We start from the raw sequence: 22,179 nt of genomic DNA on the forward strand, positions 1-22,179 counted from the left end.
ATGATCTGGACTTGCTTACCTATTGTTGTAGCGTTAAATCTTCAGGCTAACTTAATTTTCTTACATACATACTTGAAGTCTCAAAATGACAGTGAAATTACTACTATAATGTCTCTCCAGGGTTAAAGAAATTCTGGTGAGTGATTCCATTAATTGATCTTCATGTCTCATTGGATCGTTGAAGTGTTATTTTGTGAACAAATTATTAGTGCCATAGAGGAAGCTATGTATCACAGGATCTTAACAGAAATTAGAATTTTACAAATCTTTCAGAAATTTTTGTAGAGGTAATTAGTTTACCTGTGACATATTTATTTTAGCTCAATGAGTCTATTAGCATGTTATCTCTTTTAAAGTATGTGACATGATTATTTAAGCTTCCTTCTATGAAATCCTTTGACACTCTGTCATGTCTTCACAGGCTTGAATCGGAAGATTTCCTACTCACTGATTGACTCTGCTGATGGGCAGTTCTCCATTAATGAGTTATCTGGAATTATTCAGTTAGAAAGGCCTTTGGATAGAGAACTACAAGCAGTGTACACCATTATTTTGAAAGCTGTAGACCAAGGTTTGCCAAGGAGGTTGACAGCTACTGGCACTATTGTTGTGTCAGTCTTGGATATAAATGACAACCCACCTGTGTTTGAGTACCGTGAATATGGTGCCACAGTGTCTGAGGACATTCTCATTGGAACAGAAATTCTGCAAGTGTATGCGGCAAGTCGGGACATTGAAGCAAATGCAGAAATCACCTACTCAATAATAAGTGGCAATGAGCATGGAAAATTCAGCATAGATTCTAAAACAGGTAACCTACCATGTGAATGATAGGAGCCCTCTTCCACCCAGAGTGCTAAGTTCGTCTGGCACTTTACCTGAAGCAAAGTGATGAGTAGAAATCTTAAAAGATAACACCCATGCTCTTTTTCTGTTGTTTCCAAACAGGCCTTAAAAGTAGTTCTACTTAGTAAAATAGTTTTCTACCAAACACATTATCTTAAAATAGAAAGCTGAATTATCACATTCTAATAGTTTAGAGATGATGTAAGTGTCCCACATTATAGAGAAAAGAATGCCTGATAATAGATGACCTTGAGTAATGACTTCTTTTATCCTCATTGTCAAAGACATGTAAAATGGCTTCCTAAGTGGAAACATCTTTTGAACTTCTGAGAGCTTAGCTTCTATAGTAAGCATCTGATATTCATTGTGCTGTCTTCCTCACTGAACAAGTGACACATAATCATGGAAGTAGTTTGAGTCACTCAGCAACACTGCCAGTAAGGTCTAGAGTCAGACACTTCTTGACTCCTGTTGCATACACATTGAGGAGGCCTTATCAGCCAGCGGTCTAGAATAGCTATTAAGACATTGCCCTTTCAAACTGTACTTAGTTGAATGTGGCTATTTGTGATAAGGAATGGGTGTGTGATGATACTGTTTTAAAATGAATTTTTACTCCCTATCTTAATGGTTACTTTTAGAATTCTAAAGTAATTTTTAGAGATTCAAAACAAGAAGGAAATGGAACAGCCCAGAATTGATTCTTTTAAATTTCTTATTGTGTTTATTATGAGTTGTATTGAATGGAAAGCAGCTTAAATACCACAGTCACTATCAAAAAAACAATTAAGAGAAATGAAACATCTAGAGGTTGGTAAATTCACAATTGTCCATACAGATAAATTGTCAGTGAACCTTGGTATAATGGAAACTAGTTTTGTTTAACAGTGTTCTCTGTTGAATGAAACTAAGAGAAGGTCATGGGATTATAAAGTCCTGGGAGTAATTTTGGTGCTCTCTGCAGGTGCCATATTTATCATTGAGAATCTGGATTATGAAAGCTCCCATGAGTACTACCTGACCATAGAAGCCACAGATGGAGGCACACCTTCATTAAGTGACCTGGCAACCGTGAACATTAATGTCACTGACATCAATGACAACACCCCGGAGTTCAGCCAAGACACCTACACCACAGTCATCAGTGAAGATGCTGTTCTTGAACAGTCTGTCATTACAGTGAGTTATTTCTCTCTACTATTTCGTCTAGATCTTTATCGTAGTTGTTAGTAAAGACAGTACAGGTTTTGTTTTGTTGTTTTTTTTTTAATTAATTAATTAATTTTTGACATTTTTTTTTTCCAGTCCTGGGGTCTGAACTCAGGGCCTGGACATTGTCCTTAGGCCTTCTCAAGGCTAGAGCTCTACCACTTGAACCACAGCACCACTTCCAGCTTATTTCTTTGTATGTGGGGCTGAGGAATCAAACCTGGGTCTTCATGCATGCTAGGCAAACACTCTACCTTTAGGCCAAACTGCCAGTCATTACTCCAGTTTTGATAGTGGTTTTATTTGAAAATATTATTAAAGCTACATAAAACCTGGGTATGTAGCTTAATGTTAGAGTAATTTTTCTCAAGGCTAGAGCTCTACCACTTGAGTCTCAGCACCACTTCTGGCTTTTTCTAAGTATGTGGTACCAAGGAATCGAACTCGGGTCTTTGTGCATGCTAGGCAAGCACTCTACCACTAGGCCAAACTCCTGGCCCAATATCAGGATTCTTATAGACAGCTATTCTTGCTTTAGTTCTCTCCTAAATCGAGTGATATTTTCTAGGTTGTGGCTGATGACGCTGACGGACCCTTAAACAGCCACATCCACTACTCCATCATAGAGGGCAACCAAGGTAGCCCATTTACAATTGACCCTATTAGGGGAGAAGTGAAAGTTACCAAACCTCTCGATCGGGAAACAGTAAGTAGTTTGGTTTAAGTTGTTTACAAGTTACTGATCAATAAACATGAATATTTCTTTTTTTTTGGTTGTGTGTCTTGAACTCTGGGCCTGGGCACTTACTATCCCTGAGCTCTTCAGCTCAAGGCTAGGGCTCTACTGCTCTATCACTTGAGCCACAGCGCTATGTCCAGTTTTCTGGTGGTTAATTGGAGATAAGAGTCCCACAGACTTTCCCTTACTGGAGCTGGTTTTAAACTGGAATCCTCAGATCTCAGCCTCCTGAGTAGCTAGTAAGATTGCAGGCATAAGCCACTGGGCACCTGGCTACACATAAATATCTCGTGTTCATATCTGCTCTGAAAAAATGCGAAATACCAAAAGAGATGGAACTAGCCTTCTCAGGAACTGATAAGCAAAGGTGTAAATACTGAAAATGTAATTAAATTTTAAAGTATTTATTTTTTTCCCCTGACCTATGATTTTTGAATAGGAGTTAACTAAACCCAGGTCCTTTAATGTACTTGTTTCCACTGTGAGATAGAAGAATTAGCCAGTGGTGTTTTTCTAGCTAATTTGCCCTGGAAACCCCTTTTTAGTTGAGTGGAGCATTCTTGCAGAACTAATGTTCTGCAGAATATTACTGAAGGAGTTCGATTTTTGGCGGCTTTCACCACTTTCTTTGGAAGAGAGAACTTAACGGGATACTTCCTGAGAAAGAAGCTGGATTTCTCTTGTAGGAGGTCACAGAAATTATCTTGAGGGAATTAGAGAGCTAAGTACAATCCATGTGTGAAATTGAGGAGGAGAGCAATCTGGCATGGCCTCAGATATTGGAAATGAGTCAGCACTCAAAGGTGAGAGACAGCTCATGGCTGTGTATTTCTAAGAGCAAGATTTGGTCCTTAGGGAAGGCTTCCATGTTATTACTGGAACAGCAGTTGAGATACGTTAACACTTTTTCCTAGCCACTTATATTGCTTGTCGGCCTTATTTCTGTAAAAGAACAGCACGTTTTTAGCCATTAAACATTTTAATAAGACCTTTTGGAGAGACAATGGAGAATCTGATTGTTTTGGGTAACTTTCTGTTGAGAAAATACATATTATTTGCAGTGCGCTCATTTGCAGTTTAGAGAATTATCTAGACAGAGTTCAGTAAGTCTTGATAGTTAATCCTGGTTCATTGGCTCTGTGAAAATAAGAATTATTCTCTGTCTTCTCCCTGAAAAGATTTCAGGTTACACACTCACAGTTCAAGCTTCTGATAATGGCAGTCCACCCAGAATCAACACCACCACCGTGAACATTGATGTGTCTGATGTCAATGACAACCCTCCCGTCTTCTCCAAGGGAAACTACAGTGTAATCGTCCAGGTCAGCCACTTCATGCACTCTTCTTGAAATGAGCTATCATTGAACTTTGTCGTTTGTTTGAAATACCTTTCCCTTCCAAAGACGTATGTTTTAGGAAAATAGGAAAAGTAAAATTAGAAGAGTCTCTGCTTGTGCTGAGAGATGAACGTTTTTGAGATCAGCCATGCTTCTGTCTCCTCTTTTTGTGTTCAGATTTTAAGATACACTCACTGTTCTAGGACAAGTGAGAGCTTTTCATAAGCTGATCTGATTTTTAAATTTTGGTCCAGGAAAACAAGCCAGTGGGTTTCAGTGTTCTGCAGCTCGTGGTGACTGACAGGGATTCTTCTCACAATGGTCCACCCTTCCTCTTTACCATTGTGAGTGGGAATGATGACCGAGCCTTTGAAGTGAACCAGCAAGGAGTCCTCCAGACGGCAGCTGCCATCAGAAAGAAAGTGAAGGACCATTACTTCCTGCATGTTAAGGTAGCAAATGCTTACTTTATGGTTTTGTTGTACACCCATAGAGAAGAGCTATTTGGCTGCTGTCTTTGATATTTAGCTGACAGTTTGAGGACAAATGTATGTCATAATGGCCTCTTATTTGCACACCATTTTGTCACCTTGCTCATGGGTTTAGGCATTTGTCCCATTACTATAGGAGTGATGAGATGAGCTTTAGTATGAATTAGTAAAAGATCTATAAGGGTTATTTGTTTTCTTCCTTCATATTAAGCCTCTCCTGTGTAGAAATGGGTATTAACAGTTGGTAAATTTTTGTAACGGGAACAAAATGAGTATGTTTTTATTAATAAAGACAATGTGACTCTCCCCATAGGTGACAGATAATGGAAAACCTCCACTGTCATCACTGGCACATATTGACATCAGAGTTATTGAGGAGAGCGTCCATCCTCCTGCGATTTTGCCACTGGAGATTTTCATTACTGCTTCTGGAGAGGAATACTCGGGCGGTGTCATTGGGAAGGTCCATGCAACAGACCAAGATGTGTATGACACCTTAACCTATAGTCTTGATCCCCAGATGGACAACCTGTTCTCTGTTTCCAGCACCGGGGGCAAGCTGATTGCACATAAAAAACTAGACATGGGACAATACCTCCTTAACGTCAGCGTCACCGATGGAAAGTTCACAACCACGGCGGACATCACCGTGCACATCAAGCAGATAACACAGGAGATGCTGAACCACACCATTGCCATGCGCTTTGCCAACCTCACCCCGGAGGAGTTCGTTGGTGACTACTGGCGCAACTTCCAGCGAGCTCTGCGGAATATCCTAGGTGTGAGGAGGACTGACATACAGATTGTGAGTCTGCAGCCCTCTGAGCCACATCCACACCTGGACGTCTTACTTTTTGTGGAGAAATCAGGTAGTAGTGCTCAGCTTCCCACAAAGCAACTCGTGCACAAGATTAATTCTTCCGTGACTGATATTGAGGAGATCATAGGTGTTAGGATACTGGGCGTATTTCACAAGCTCTGTGCGGGATTGGACTGCCCGTGGAAATTCTGTGATGAAAAGGTGTCAGTGGATGAAAATGTGATGTCGACACACAGCACAGCCAGGCTGAGTTTTGTGACACCTCACCACCACAGGACAGCCGTGTGTCTCTGCACAGGTAATATACATGAATATTACAGTGAGTATTAAAGAATAGTTTAGTTGGATTTTATGGATTTTAGTAGCTATAGAGATCTTTTTTTTTTCCCCCTAAAAAGTTCCTGTTTCTCTCCCTTCTTTTTTTTTTTTACATAAAGAGGGGAAATGTCCGCTCATCCACCATGGGTGTGATGGGAACCCGTGCCCTGCTGGTTCTGAGTGCATTGCTGACCCCAGAGAGGAAGAGGCTTACACTTGTGTGTGTCCTGGAGGCAGGCCGGCACAATGCCCAGGTAAGAGTGTAGTGACAAAGCACAATTTGACTTCAAAGAATCACTTTCAAAGTTTCTTCCTTTTTTTTCTTCGCTGGAATCAAACTGTAATGTAAAATCCATGTATTATGGCACATTAAGCATCAAGATGAATAGACACTCATAGCATCTAAGTTTTCCTTGTTGTGATTCACAGGGACTTCTTCTATAACATTTACTGGAAATAGCTTTGTGAAATACCGTCTGACAGAAAACGAAAACAAGTTAGAGATGAAATTGACAATGAGGCTAAGAACCTACTCAACACATGCAGTTGTAATGTATGCTCGGGGAACCGACTACAGTATCTTGGAGGTATGTGTTTGGCTTCTTTGCTGAAGGCTGGTACTCTACCACTTGATCCACACCTTTACTTCCAGTTTTTCAATGGTTAATTGCAAGTAAACCTCGTGGACTTTTCTGCTCATGCTGGCTTTGAATTGTGATTCAGTTGCTAGGATTAAAGGCATGAGCAACGAGCCTGAGGTTAGAGCAAACTTAAAAATATGTATGTTCCATTTTACATTCTGATTAAAAAGATGAGAAAAGCACGACAGATAAGTTGCACATTCTTTGATACAATTTGTGGGATGAAAGCTTCTTTTGCTTTGCAATAGCAAAGACATTCACATCTGTATTTTATAAGCATTCATAATGTCTAGTTATTGCATTTTACTGACATTATAAATTTACAAAGGGAGTATCTTACATTTATTTGAGGTGATGGGGCTTGTGCCCACTTACTGAATTTTGACTTTTGTTACTACTTTTGATATAATATTTTGATAGGTAATATTTGTGAAAAATGTGTGTAGGGGTGTATGTTCAACAGTCATTTGTGTGTGTTAAATTAGCACTCATTGTCACGATGCCCTTTGGTGTGCATTTGGCATTTGCCTTCCATTGCCAAACACACCTTTCCTTCGGATTCTTGGTCAGAGACCATGGTCAAAGGTTCTCGGAAAGCATTGTGTTGTGTTTTGTTTCGTTTCGCTTTCCTTGTAGATTCATAATGGAAGACTGCAGTACAAATTTGACTGTGGAAGTGGCCCTGGCATAGTGTCTGTTCAGAGCATCCAAGTCAGCGACGGCCAGTGGCACTCAGTGGCTCTTGAAGTGAATGGAAATTATGCTAGATTGGTTCTAGACCAAGTCCATACTGCATCAGGTACTGCCCCGGGGACTCTGAAAACCCTGAACCTGGACAACTACGTGTTTTTTGGCGGGCACATTCGTCAACAAGGAACAACGAGGCATGGAAGAAGCCCGCAAATTGGTAATGGTTTCAGGGGCTGTATGGACTCCATTTATTTGAATGGGCAGGAGCTGCCTTTAAACAGCAAACCAAGAAGCTATGCACACATGGAAGAGTCAGTGGATATATCTCCTGGGTGCTTGCTAACAGCTACAGAAGACTGCTCGAGTAACCCCTGTCAGAATGGAGGCATTTGCCATCCATCACCTACTGGAGGTAGGCCTCTTAACCATCTAGTCTTTAAAAGGCTGCACATGGATACATTTAAGGGAAAGTTCCCACATTTGGGTTAAACTCTTTTTAGTTAGTTTCATCAGTACAGACAGTGCCATCAGATTGAGCAGTGTGTGTTAAAACACAGTGGAGCTGGGCTTATAATTGTTCCCAGAAGTAGACGGAAGAGAATGACAGGCAAAGCACAGCATACTCAGAATGCATCTTCCTACTCCATACATACTGACTCTGGAATTTAGAGATAGCTTCACTTCATTCTGCTCAGTTCTTGGTACTGTCCTTTATCTGACAGCTCTGCACAGAGGGTCTGCTAGAGTCTTGTTAGCCATAAAGATTTTCTCGGCCTTCAACTCTTACGGAAGTGTTTTCCTATCTTTCTGTCATGAGACCCTTAGTATTCTGGGGATACTCAGGGACTTCTGGATCCTTAATTCCTATTGGATTATTTAGAAGTGATAAAACATTAGGGAAAAATGACAGTCCTCATGCTTACTAAATAGAACTTGGTGTGCATGGTTGAATAAACTTAAAAGTAATATTTAAGTAAATAGGATTCAAGGGATTTGATTTTCTGTCATTTCCTCCAGAAAGTGTGTATGTCCACTGAAGTGAACAGTGGGCTGGCTTTTCCCCCTCAGTACCACTCTGACAATCTTAGAGTCATGGCACAACAAAACAAGTATTGTGCTCATGGTAATTAACCCTCCAAATTAGGACAGCAAGGAGGCTGTACTCCTGAGGCATAGAGAGATGTCTTTTCTCTTGTAATTTGGTGTTTGTGGGGTGAGGGAGGGTGACATTTACCTACGTCAGATAGAGAGTAGTGCAGTCTTTTTGGCCATTGTTACCCCTTCCCTCACTTGGAGAGATGCTTTCTTGACACTTGCTATTATAACCATTGCATTAGCCACTACAAAGTGGCTCCTCAAGCTCTTAGCACAGAAAAGCCCATAGCCATGGGTTTTTGAGGCAAGAAATGCCATTTGTCCTGTTCCCTAGACATAGCCTCCACTCTTTTCCTGAATACCATATTCGCTACAAAATGAGTGTGACATTCTTTGGGTTTGTTTTTTTTTTTTGACAAATATGACACTTTCTCCTTTTATTTTTTTGTGTCATTCCTGGGGTTGGTGTAGCTTTTTTTTCTGTTCAAGATTGGTACTCTACCACTTGAGCTGAGGGCTACTCAACGTACCCCAGCAGTGGAAGACTTTAGACACTGTTCTCTTTTGTTGACATGTAGGTTACTATTGCAAGTGCAGTGCCCTGTACATAGGCACCTTCTGTGAGGTGAATGTCAATCCTTGTTCTTCTAATCCCTGCCTCTACGGTGGCACCTGCGTGGTAGACAATGGAGACTTCGTTTGCCAATGTAGAGGACTGTATACTGGTCAGAGGTATGTGTCATTTTCTTAACTTTCATGGTAAGTTCCAGCATTGATTTTGTTGCGCTTGCCTAACACTCTAGTTCTGAGCATTGCCTCCAGCTGTTTGTTGTTTGCGCTGTGTAATTGTGTTTTGGGGGTCTCATTTCCTGCCCACTGTGTGCCTGGACTGCTATCCTCCTTTTAACTTCCTTCCATAGCTTGGATGACAGCTTCTTCAATGGAGGGAGCCCTGTGGACTTTTGTGCCTGAGCGGGCCTGTAATCACAATCTTCTCCATCTTACCTTCCACACATCTAGAATGGCATGCCTCCTTACACCTCATATTAGTTGAGATGGGGGTCTTGCAAGGTCTTTTTGTCCAAGCTGGCTTCAAACTCGATCCGATCTAAGCTTTCTTAAAAGAAGAACCTTCCCTGGCTGACTCTTCAGTCAGCTAGGATTAAAGGCATGAGATACTGTTGCTTGCTTGAATTTTTTAAACTTGTGTGTGAAACATCTGTGCCCTTCACAGAACGCTTTGCATTTCGCTGTAAGAAACTCATGTGTCCTTATTTTTCAGATGCCAGTTGAGTCCATATTGCAAGGATGAACCCTGTAAAAATGGTGGAACATGTTTTGACAGTTTGGATGGTGCTGTTTGCCAGTGTGATTCAGGATTTAGGGGAGAAAGGTAAATGGTTTTTTTCTTTCAAGATGTGTAATTCTCCCCTTTCCTTAGTATCATATTTATTAGCTGACACAACAGTACTTCATTAGTTCAAACTACATTGCTTCTGAAATTGGTAATTATCATTGGCATTTTTTTTTTGCCAGTCCTGGGACTTGCACACAGTGGCTAGCACTCTACCACTTGAGCCACAGCCCCACTTGGGGCTGTTTTCTTTGTATGTGGTACTCCTCAGTACCCAAGGCTTTATGCATGTTAAGCCAAGCACTCTACCACTAGGCCTCACTTCCGACCTCTCATTGGCATTTTTATCTCTTATCTTTCTCTGCCTTAAGATAAAAGAAACTGTCAAGAAGATTAACATATTATGCCTGAAAATCCCTACTGCATTCCTTTGGAGGGATTACTTATAGAAAAAGAATGAACGATTTTGTGGTGGGCAGGAAAAACTTGAATAATGTGTGAATTTATTGTTTTTAACACAGTGTGGTGCTATGCACAAGGCCAACTTTGAAAGTAATGATATTTACTGTATTTTTGTAACATGCTGTACCTAAAATTTTTACATAACATCTAAGAAACCTTTCTAAATCTCTTATTGTCTTTTATAATTCTTATCCTAATCCTAAAAGGTGATTGGTATTTTCCAGTTGACAGAAATGAGGCATAGAAGTGATTCTTATACCTTGGAAACAATGTATGACAGATTTTGGTTTCAGAAAGTCACTCCATGCGTACTCTCTGTAAGCATGTGCCCAACTTAGAGAAGCCTGCAGCATCAGCCGCCATGGGCTTAACTACAGAATTGAAGGCATCTCTTGTAGTTTTGCACATGGGATTATATATAATCCTGCATCTTGCCATTTATTATATGGCCTAAGTTCAAAAGTTGATTTCCCTAATTCTTCTCTCCCCCCCCCCCCCCTGCTGTGGGTTCTGGGGCTTGAACTCAGCCTAGGCACTGTCCCTGAGCTCTTCAGCTCAAGGCTACCACCCTGCCCTTGAGCCAAGCCCCATTTCCCATTTTCTCGAGGCTAATTAGAGATAAGAGTCTCAGCCTCCTGAGTAGCTAGAATTATAGGTGCGAGCCACCACCACACCTGGCTTGACTTCCCTAATTCTAACCAACAAATAATGTTGACTCATTTGACAAAAACTATCAGTGGTCAGAACTGTGCCAGAGGAGTCATAGGTCTGTGGGATGCTAAGTAGATCCTGTTGATGGAAGGAGGAAGGAGAGGTTGGGAGGTGTCACAGTGTGTTGGATGCCTCTGTTGGGGAAAGCAGAAAGGATTTGTGATCTCTTTTGTAAAGGTAAGTCACCTGTGAACGTTTTCAACAAGGATATACCATTTTCAATTGGAAAAGAGTTTTCTAACCATTCACATGTTGTTGTTTTTTTTTTTTTTTTGCCAGTCCTGGGCTTGAGCTCAGGGCCTGAGCACTGTCCTTGGACTTTCTCAAGGCTAGAGCTCTACCACTTGAACCTCAGCACCACTTCCGACTTTTTTCTATGTATGTGGTACCGAGGAATCAAACCCGGGTCTTCATGCATGCTAGGCAAGCACTTTAACCACTAGGCCAAACTCCCGGCCCCACCATTCACATGTTTTATAGAACTGTTCTATTCCCAATGTGAAGCATATTCTTACAAATTTAATGCATTCTATCGGAAAAGTTACAGCATGCTATTTATCAAAGTTCACAGGGCAAATATCTCAATGAGAAACATGTCTGTAACAACTAGAAAAAAACTGATGTTTAGCCTGTGGGGTTAGTAGAGTACTCCGTTGAATCCTGGAAGAGTGACAGTTACATAATTGATATGTTTGTTTTCCAAACATTCAGAGCATAGAACCAAGTGAGTAACTAGTCTACAAAAGTGTTTTTTTAATCTCAGTGATTTGGGGGGGGGGGCGGGGATATCACTGGGGCTTGAACTCAAAGCCTCACACTCTGGGTTGACTTTTTTTTTGCTCTAAGCTGGACTCTCCCAGTTGAGCCACACACCTCCACTTTTGGTCTTTTGGCTAGTTGATTGGAGATGAGAATCTCATGGACTTTTTTGTCCAGGATGCCTTTGAACTTTGATCCTCAGCTCTCAGCTTCCTCAATAGCTTGGCGCTCCAGGCATGAACTACCAGCACTGGCTGTCCCAGTTATTTTTGCTGCTGCTATGTTTCCTGGTATCATCAGATTTGATTTGGTTAGGTTTGGCTTGGTTTGACATGCTTTATGAAGGAGGGATTTTAGTAGAATCTGGTCTCTGGAGAATAATAGGTTTGGCATAGTGTGACAGTGCAAAGTTCTGTCCTCATTCTTGTCCATCTTGGCAGGTGTCAAAGTGACATTGATGAGTGTGCTGGAAACCCCTGCCGTAACGGAGCACTCTGTGAGAACACACATGGCTCCTATCACTGTAACTGCAGCCACGAGTACAGAGGGAAACACTGCGAAGATGCTGCACCCAATCAATATGTGTCCACCCCATGGAATATTGGGTTGGCAGAAGGAATAGGAATTGTGGTTTTTATAGCAGGAATATTTTTACTGGTGGTGGTGTTTGTCCTCTGCCGCAAGATGATCAGTCGGAAGAAGAAACACCAAGCTGAACCTGAAGACAAACACTTGGGACCAACCACAGCTTTCTTGCAAAGACCTTACTTTGATTCGAAGCTCAACAAGAACATTTATTCGGACATACCACCCCAGGTGCCTGTCCGTCCCATCTCCTACACTCCGAGCATTCCAAGTGACTCCAGAAACAATCTTGACCGGAACTCCTTTGAAGGATCTGCTATCCCAGAGCACCCAGAATTCAGTACTTTTAACCCCGAGTCTATGCACGGACACCGAAAAGCAGTGGCTGTGTGCAGCGTTGCTCCGAACCTGCCTCCTCCGCCTCCTTCTAACTCTCCTTCTGACAGTGACTCCATACAGAAGCCTAACTGGGACTTCGACTATGACAGTAAGAGCAACTGTGTCCTTGCTGGAATGTTACTTAGATAGATAAAAAGGGACAGTGTAGAATTCTGCCATGGTTGTTGATGGTTCAAGTAAAAAACAGCATCATTGGTTGCAGACAAATGATGCTCCCAATCGGAAATGCTCATGAGTGGGGAACTTGTATGTCAGGAGTGGTAGTTGCGCATTTTAATGAAGGATATGGATCTGGTCATGTTCCAATTGATATTCTGGAAAGATCCATTTCGTTTTTATAATCCATACAGGTGGTCAACAATGATTTCATGTATGAAAACTAGGTGTATTTCCATGCTAGAATTATTAGGAAATATAGCTGGAAGAAATGGCATTTATTAGTGACGTGGCATGCATTCAGTGCTTTAGGGGAAAATGTTATATGTACTGTTTTCAGACTAAAAACTTCAGTATTATTCATTGTCTGAAGGTATCCCTAGGCTAGTTCATGGAGAAATTCTATTCTGTGAATGCCCAGGAATATTTATAGGCCTGTTACTTATTTTTTTTTTGCTGTTATTTTAAGATATCTTGTTTCGTTGTTGTTACTGTTGTTGTCTTTTCTTTTGTTTTTGCTTTATCAAGTCTTAGACAGGAAACCATAACCCTTGGCCCACTTGGAACCCAAATTTTTTGTCTCTTCCTTGTAGCTAAAGTGGTGGATCTCGATCCTTGTCTTTCCAAGAAGCCACTAGAGGAAAAGCCTTCCCAGCCATACAGTGCCCGGGAGAGCCTGTCTGAAGTGCAGTCCCTGAGCTCCTTCCAGTCTGAGTCTTGTGATGACAACGGTGAGTGTCACTGTGTCCTTGTGGTAGCTGTCGCCAGTGCATGTACTGTTCTTGATGTCCTATATAATAGGCAAATGCACGGTTGTCTCCGGAGGGTTCCACATCCCACATGGACCACTTTTCAACCACATGAACATTAGCTGGGAAAATACTTCACATATACCCTGTGCTCTCATCTAGCATGTAAAGAAATACCTATTTTAACTGTCGTAATGTGTCAGTAATAGGGAAGAACATATCATTAATTGAAAGGTATTTTTTATTTGATTGCCTAATCTGGTATTGCTTTTTCTTTTGCAGCATAGTAAATGTTATGGAAATTTTGTGGGTTCTTCAAAAATTCTAGTGACAGCTTTCCTATCCACGCAACATACACACACACACACACACACACACACACACACACACAGGAGATGTAACAATCTGAAATGTTCCATTTTCCTCACACCTTTGGTATTACAAGGTTTTATTTGTCTTTTCCCTCAATCCCACTGCGGCCCCAGCTGCCATTTGGATCAGAGCGTACTGACTGAGAGCGCAGTTTAAGAGATTGCTAGTAAGTTTGATTATATTTTTAATGAAGAAAGTTTGGCAGGGGGATCGATGATACCAGTTAGCTTCGTCTGATTTCCCTAGGGTAAAGTGCACTGATAAGCAGCTCGCCTGACGAATACATATGAATACAGAACATTGTCGACATAGTTCAGTAACACAATGAAGGCCATCTGTAGTAAAGCTTTTTGAATCTTAGAATTTGTGTGTTCCATTAGTTTTCCATCTTGGGTAAAAATTTGGTGTGTTTATATATTGTTGGTGGAAAGAAATAATCCACTAATAATTGTTCGATCCATAATAATGTAGTCTATCATCTAGAGTAATATAGTTCATAATAGATTATGTATCTATGTTCCATAAGTCATATAATTCAGGAAAGAGTCCTTACTAAAGATGGCCAAAGTTTGTCCCATTTTCTTCTAATTTCAAGCATGTTACATATGATATTATATTTATAATGAAGTAAATTGATGTATCTCTGTTAAGCCAACAGTAACAAAGTAGGGTTATTTCTTCCATTTGTTTCATTTTTTAAAAGTCTACATTGCTAACTTATATAATTTATACGTTGGCCTTTAAATGTTCTTCATCAACATTTTCACAGAAGTGTGGCTCAAATGGCAGAGCACCAGCTTGAACAAAAAAGCTAAGGGACAGCTAAGTTCAAGCTATAGTAGTAACAGAAAACAAGCGAGCAAGAGTGAGAGCCAAAGAAGGGAGTAAGGGAGGGAAAAAAAAAGAATATATTTTCAGAAATTTTTCATTATTTTTCTTTCTTTTTATAGTTCTTTTTGCTGATATTGTTACTTTTAATGGGTACTTTTAGCTCATCTTTAGTTGTGGTCATTAGTTATGAAAATGAATTGCCAGTTTTAAAAGTTGTAGAGAACCATGAGCCAGAACTGTTTATATTTCAGTTATCATCACATTTTCATCAGTATCAGTCATAAAATTAAACTCTGCACTTACTGATCCATTATTTGTTCTCTAACCTTTATGAGAAACTACCACAGAATTAGGGGTTTAAAATAGTACAAACAGTCCTCCAGAAGGCCTTGGGTTAGAAATACACCATGTATCTCATTGGACTAAAGCCAGTGTCCAGAGGACTACAGTCCTTTCTGGGAAGTATGGAAGAATCTGTTTCCTTGCTTTTCCACATGCTTAGTAGACAGTCACCCACATTCTTTGGCTCATGGCTTCAGCAAAGCAACATTGCATTTCATTGACCATTCACTTGCAGTCATAACTCTGACTCCACCCACACATGACAAGGATGTTTGTCTTATCAAAACTCATTCAGCCTACCTAGATAATTCAGGAAAATCTTTCTGCCTTCCATCCTAGGGTCTCAATTATGTTAGTGCCCTTTCTGACCTGGATCAGAGGTTCCCAGGATGAAGATGAAATTAGGATGTAAACCTAGCAAGTGTATACACATTTTAAAAATAATACACAAATAAAAACAATTTCCACAGGGAGCAGCCAGATAGATTGCTGGTGTGTTAGCTTACCAGCTATTTAGTACATGTACAAAATGGCAAATTTGGGGTTGGAGCCAGTGGACAAAGCCATGTTTGTTCTTATATTTAACTATATCTCCATAAGTTTTCTTCCTCACCAGTAGAGTACAGGCTCTTTAAATATGATGCCTTCTGTCCATATGGTGTTGACAAAAGATTTGTTTTGCCCCATCATTATCTATAATGATAATTGTAAACACTTTTGTAGCTTAAATTTCAATAAAGCCTTTCATTTGATTAATGATAATAATAAGCATTTAGCTTGATTTGAAAAGCCTCTAAGATATATAGCTAGAAGTTCCAGTCATTCATGGTAATAGGATTATGTTGAGGCATTCATTTCACCTTTTTAAATGATAGGGAAAATTTGCATAATAGGAACATATTTTATTTTGTGCACTGTATTCTAAATAAAGATTTTCCTAACTCACTCCTTTTGTCCCTTTTTACAAGCTTCCATAGTGACTGTAATACACCTTGTCAATACTGTAATTGACACAGTGAATAATGAAGGTATAGTCATAAATGCTTTGCTTTGTGTCTGTGTTTCATGATGACTGGGTCAGTGGAGTGCCGTGGTGTTGATGTTGTTTTGTTTGTTTGTTTTTTTGTCTGTTGTAATTTCCTAAAACAGATTGTGACTTGAGGGAAGTCCAATATTTTTGAGCTTTAATTTTGAAAGTGTATATAGTCATAACACGAGTGTATTGCAAAATTACTTCTATGTGTTATGTCTTTTGTCACATTCCACTCATCTGTAGTGATGTCAGAAATAAACTATAGGATCTCAAGAACTTATCTTCCTGTGACACAATACTCAGACCTTCTGAAATAGTTTTAACTTCTTAAGAGTTATAATAGAAGGCTCTTGAGATGAGCACAAATAAAACTAAATACCAAAAGCTTTTTATAATTACTTAGAACTGCTTCTCCTTCTTCCTGAGTATACTCAAAGGCTGTGGTACGAGGTAAGCTTCCCAAGGTGAAAGTCATGTGCTGTGACGCTTTCTTTGACTAGAACTAAAAGAAAGGGCACTGACCACCTCCTTCAAAGCAGCCCTTCATTGGTGCACTGAAATTACAGGTGGATGGCACAGGCTAGTAGTGTGAATCAGAGAACCTAGAGGACTGGTTAAGAGTGGATTGACTGATAAAGCAGGTCTGGGCTGTGTGTTGAGAATTCTTTTTAGCAAATTCCTGGTTGATTGTGATGTTCTCCATCTAAAGACCACAGCTGGTGTACGTGTAGAGGCTTTAAGAATACTTCAACATTATCATCATCAGGCTCTAGCGTTCCTTCTTGGAAGGGTATGAATGCTGTCTAGATGGAGTTGCTTATTTGACTAGAAGTGGCGGGGACAAACTGCCCAATTACTAAAGAGATCTGATTTTTTTTCCTTTGTTTTCCTAAATAAGCAGTACCACTTTTTTATGTGGTAAATCAGAAAAGAGTTCTATTCTGTCTAGTGATTTTTTTTTCCTTTTCCTTCCCTTCTTCTTCTTTCTCTCTTTCTCTCTTTGCTTTCTTCCTTTCACTCTCTCTCTCTGCCGCCTCCCCTTTCTCTCTTTGTTTCTTTCTATTCTTTCTCTTGCTGCTACTGGAACTTAGGGGTCTGGGCATGTTGTCCCCGAGCTTTTTTTGTTCATCCTAGTCTAATGCTTTACCATCTGAGCCACAGTTTCACTTCAGTTTTTTAATAGTCTCAGAGTCTTGCTGGGTGCCAAAGGCTCACGCCTGTGTTCCTTGTTCTACTCAGAAGGTTGAGACCTGAGGAGCAAGGCTCAAAGCCTGCCCAGGTAGCAAAAGTCCCTGAGACTTTTTCAAAATTAACCACAAAAAGCCAGAAGTGGAGCTGTGGCTCAAAAGGCCTAACCCAGGCCCTGAGCTCTAGCCTTAGGAGCAGCACAAAGAGAAGGGAGGGAGGGAGGTTGGGAGGATTACAGTTAGGAGCCATGAACACTCACTCTGGCTTAGTGAATATTAGTTTTAACCTGTTGGAATTCCAACATTTAAAGTATTGACAGTACTTAAAACCTAATTTTTTAAAAATTCATTTCAATATCTTTCACTGAAAAAGAATATTTTTTGCTTACCTAAGAACTAAATGAAACTGGAAATTCAAAGCAAGTTTAAATTGTGAGGATTATCAAGCACTCATTCAGTAATAAAAATTGTCAGTCCTTATTTTTTCTCTTTCTACATTTTAGTAGACAACATTCATGTGTTTTCCAGTAACATCAGAGTCTTTCCAGGTTTTTTTTAATTATTAAGCTTGTAGAGGAGAAAGCAATGAAATATAGTATCTGTTCATAAATAATTGGCTTGGATATTGAAGAACACGTAAAATGCACTGGAAGTATTACCATTGTTTAAAGAACACTAATGTGGCATATTTCTACTCTGATTGCTGCTTTTACAATGGTCCATTAGTGCTTCATCTAATCCCCCTCATCATCTGAGGGATTTTTACCCTTGTTTTCAAAGAAACTGGAAACTTAGTCCAGGGTGAGCATCTTAGGATGGGGAGTCTTAACACCCAGAAAGAGCGACTATAATGACAGATTTTTGAAGAGAAGACTGAAGAATTAAGTACCATTAATTGTGATTTCTTGGGGGGTGGGGCAGTGAACAGCACAAATATTAAATCGTAATCACAGAGGATAGGTTGGAAGAGGTTTTCAGCTTTACCTACCTAAATTCATACAAAATGTGTTCAGGAATTCCTCTGAACTCAGTATGTTTGAGATTATAATGTGCAATAGGGCGCTTGAGATGCATTTGGATTACTGTCACAGAAATAACTGATCCATTTATATTTGCGAAGTTTATTTTTATTATTCCAAAGAAAGTTCTACATTTCTAGATTTAGATTGTCAGTGGCAACAATAACACTTGAATTTCCTAGCAGAGTCTCCAGTTCATCATCATCATCATCATCATCATCATCATCATCATCATCGCTTTTTAGTTCTTCTTCCCATATCCTGTTTTCTTTGTGCTTCGTAAGTTTCTCAGCCATGTGAAATGTGTATAGAGAATGGGTTACATCAGAAATACATGGCTGACTGGGCCTTTACAAACAGCTTACATGGTACTGTGTACTTATCTTTATTGCTTTTCAGCCGCCTGTCTATTTTAATTACCTATCTTTTGTTTTCTTTTTACTCTGCCACCAAAAGAATCTTTGGCTGCTCCTGACCTCAGCAAATCAAGAGGTGATTTATGCATGCCAGTTGCTCATTGATAATTACTAAGTCTTTGGTGAAGATTTCACCCAGTACTGACTTGCTTCACTTGATTGCTTGGTGTTTGAAGCACAAACTTAAATCTCTGACTGGTGGGCCCTGCATGCTAAGCATGCTAACCTTTTCCTAGCTGCCAGAGGATTTCTTAACCCCTAAGAAGGAAGACATAAAAAGGAGAAAGAAAAGAAATGACTATCCCCAAGGACTTTACTTTTTCTTTTTAATCACAGAACTTCATATAGTCTAAAATGATCCTTGATTCTTTTTCAGTATAACAAAGACTGTTACATTGATCTCAAACACTTATTCCTTTATATTTGGAGGTATGGTTTGATACATAACTGTAGTAAGATCATTCATTGTTTTATTAATGAAAAATTATACAACTTTCATAGTACATGTACCACATTCACACAAAGGATGATCATTTTCCAAATTTTGACATGTTAAAGGATACTTTCATGACTTTAAACTTTGCCTTAATTAGTATTGTTCAATAATAGGTAAAGATTGGCATCTGATAATCTTACTTAATAGAGATTCTTCCTTTCTGAAAGGACACAGCTAACGTCCTGAGATGGTACTAATGCCTTCCTTCATGTAGAGTGATGAGTTCTTAATCACAGAGGGAAACTTGCAGGTGACTAGGACTCTGTGTAGAAAACTGCATGTGTTTCAAGACTACATCCTACTTCTCTCCAGTCTTTTCATGTCCCTGAATGCTACATGTGTACTAAAACTGCAAGTTCACCGTGTGCACAAATCAATCCTCCTTCATCCAGAGCTTCAAAGCTGCACCAGGGCGAGGGCTCTTGTCTTCCAGGCAAAGACAAAGTGTTTTTCCCAAGTAATGAGCTTTGAAAGAATGCATAAATACTGTGGCGTCTTTCTGTCTTTAATACCCAGAGTTGTTGTTTTTTCCCCCCAAGATGCAAAAAGCTTAGGAGAAATACATTGAAATCTCTTTCCTCTTCCATCAAGGGTACCACTGGGATACATCAGACTGGATGCCAGCTGTTCCCCTGCCAGACATACAAGAGTTCCCCAATTATGAGGTGATTGACGAGCACACACCTCTCTACTCAGCAGACCCAAACGCCATCGACACTGACTATTACCCTGGAGGCTACGACATTGAAAGTGATTTCCCACCACCACCAGAGGACTTCCCTGCACCTGATGAACTGCCACCATTGCCCCCAGAATTCAGTGATCAGTTTGAATCCATACATCCACCCAGAGACATGCCTGCTGCAGGTAGCTTGGGTTCTTCATCCAGAAACCGTCAGAGGTTCAACTTGAATCAGTACCTGCCCAATTTCTATCCCGTCGATATGTCTGAACCTCAGAAAAAAGCCACCGGTGAGAATAGTACTTGTAGAGAATCCTTTGCCCCTCCTTACCCGCCAGGGTATCAAAGAAACTTTGAAGCCCCCGCTATAGAAAACATGCCCATGTCTGTGTACGCGTCCACAGCTTCCTGCTCAGATGTGTCAGCGTGCTGTGAAGTGGAGTCTGAGGTCATGATGAGTGACTACGAGAGCGGAGACGACAGTCACTTCGAAGAGGTGACAATTCCGCCACTGGATTCCCAACAGCATACGCAAGTCTGATGCTCAGACTCCGCCCCAAAGTGCCTGGACTTCAATGAACCTAGAGATGGTCTCGCTGATCTGCATTGTTCTCTGTAGCAGTGCTTGAGCGCTTTTTTCTTTTCTTTTTTCTTTTATTTCAGTGAGCTCCCATGAGCATGGCTGCACTGAATCTCGCACCTCTTGACACCTTAGCCATTTCCAGCGCCCAGACCTACTGTAATGGGACAAAACCTTCATCGTCGTGCCATTTCTAAGCATCTTTTTGTATTTACGTTTGTCTGTGTTAAAATAGTGAGACGAAAAGAAAAAAATCAGTCCTATCAACACCTTAGCATGATTCATGTACTTATGTAGATTTGATTAATCATCCTGTCTCTCCTGTTTGTAAATTTTATGTACAGATATGATTTTTTTTCCAGTTTTAACTAGATTTCTCAAGGTACTTTGTGTATTTGTTTTTGGCTGAATTTTGGTGGTGTTAGTGTCATTTACTAGCACCCTGTTATTTTCTTCTTTTTTAAAAAAATATAACCAGGGTTTCATTATATGTTCTTTCCCACTGAAGTATGACATTTCATTAACACATTTCAATGTAGTCATTTATTTCTAGTTGTACATAGGACGGGAAGATCTGATACATGGACATGTCTTAAGTGGGTTGCTGTATTTTAGGATAATATGCATTTTTCATTATCGGAAAGTGTAACGGGGACCTTCTGCATAACTATTTAGAACCAAAACCACCACGACACAGTTTTTATGGTGTCTGTATATTTGTGATGCAATGGTCTTGTAAAGGTTTTTACTGAAAACTACCATTAGCCAGTCTTTCTTACTGACAATAAATTATTAATAAAATACTTTAGCTTTATTGTCTGGTTTTCTTCTGTATTTACATTCCAGTGGTGAGTCTAGACGAAAGGCTCCATTATATGGAAAACAAGCTGTAGTTACAGATGGCACCTCTAGGTGGCAGTATATGGCTACAAAAATGTGATTTTTTTTTTTCTTTTCTTTTCTTTTTTTTTCTTTTTCTTTTCTGTTTTTTTTTACAAGAAACTCTCACTATGTTCTCCAGTCTGGCCTAATTGGGGATTCTCCTGCCTATATTCCACTTCGTGAATGCACCTCCGTTCCAGCATTTTAAAGAAAAAATGAATCTTTCCTTCCTTTCCTCCTTTCTTATTTTTGCCAGCACCAGAGTCTGACCTCTGGGCCTCAAGTTTGTTAGGTGGGTGTTCAGCCACCTGAGGCATGCATGCATCCTTAGTCTTGAGTTTTGCTGTTTATTTTGGAGAGGGAGTTGAGCAGACCAGGCTAGCTTCAAACCACAATTTTCTGAGCCTCCTGAGAAACTAGGATTATAGGGAAACTAGTACCTAGCTATAATGAATATTTTCTGAGTAAAACTTGGTAATTCTTTCTTTATACATTTTGAAATTTATTGGCCATTTTTAAATATCAGTGGTTATCATATCAATTATTTATACATCATAAATAATATTTTGAAGCATTTTCTTTCTCTTATGAACATTTCATACTTTTTTATGATTTAATGTAGAACCCAGAAGATGTTCTTCACAGATTGTCATATTGTCGATTCCATCTTTCCATTCAACATATTGTTTCTGAGCACTGTGTTCACTAAACAGAAATCATAAGCAAAAAAGATCAAGCTTGTTTTTCCTTCACCTTCATTTCCTATCGAGTGCTGTATGTGTGCATGCGCACACATACTGTAGATACACATACATTATTTAAGAAAGCATAGTTGGCCCATGCACTATGCTACTGCTTTCAACTCTTCGAGCTGTTTTTCTCATTCTTCCTATTCATATTTTCGAAAAGCATCTGATGCTATTTGAGTCAATAAATGCAGATCTTGCCTATTGATTCTATGGTGTTGAAGAAAGTCTA

At 39.9% G+C, this 22,179-nt stretch overlaps 1 protein-coding gene across 7 annotated transcripts in view; it reads left to right on the plus strand.

The window, feature by feature from the left end:
- Fat1 (FAT atypical cadherin 1) overlaps positions 1-21,133 on the plus strand; it is a 110,771-nt gene extending 89,638 nt beyond the window's left edge. For 2 of the 7 annotated variants that reach the window (XM_090354048.1, XM_090354050.1), the window contains 16 exons: positions 422-811; positions 1,811-2,025; positions 2,624-2,761; positions 3,973-4,116; positions 4,386-4,583; positions 4,936-5,740; positions 5,880-6,014; positions 6,190-6,347; positions 7,038-7,503; positions 8,765-8,918; positions 9,469-9,579; positions 11,913-12,544; positions 13,206-13,343; positions 15,875-15,934; positions 18,602-18,637; positions 19,649-21,133. In XM_090354048.1, the coding sequence (XP_090210174.1) occupies positions 422-811; positions 1,811-2,025; positions 2,624-2,761; positions 3,973-4,116; positions 4,386-4,583; positions 4,936-5,740; positions 5,880-6,014; positions 6,190-6,347; positions 7,038-7,503; positions 8,765-8,918; positions 9,469-9,579; positions 11,913-12,544; positions 13,206-13,343; positions 15,875-15,934; positions 18,602-18,637; positions 19,649-20,280 (4,412 nt within the window). In that variant the 3' untranslated portion in view covers positions 20,281-21,133. Of the gene's footprint in view, positions 1-421; positions 812-1,810; positions 2,026-2,623; positions 2,762-3,972; positions 4,117-4,385; positions 4,584-4,935; positions 5,741-5,879; positions 6,015-6,189; positions 6,348-7,037; positions 7,504-8,764; positions 8,919-9,468; positions 9,580-11,912; positions 12,545-13,205; positions 13,344-13,846; positions 13,900-15,874; positions 15,935-18,601; positions 18,638-19,648 lie in introns of those variants that run through there. The other 5 variants (XM_090354049.1, XM_090354052.1, XM_090354051.1 and 2 more) reach the window with 3 other exon arrangements.
- The last annotated feature ends 1,046 nt before the right edge of the window (positions 21,134-22,179 follow it).

The sequence above is a fragment of the Megascapheus bottae genome, chromosome 20 (genome assembly GCF_031878675.1).
Source record: "Megascapheus bottae isolate mThoBot1 chromosome 20, mThoBot2.hap1, whole genome shotgun sequence".
Classification (NCBI taxonomy): Eukaryota; Metazoa; Chordata; class Mammalia; order Rodentia; family Geomyidae; genus Megascapheus; species Megascapheus bottae.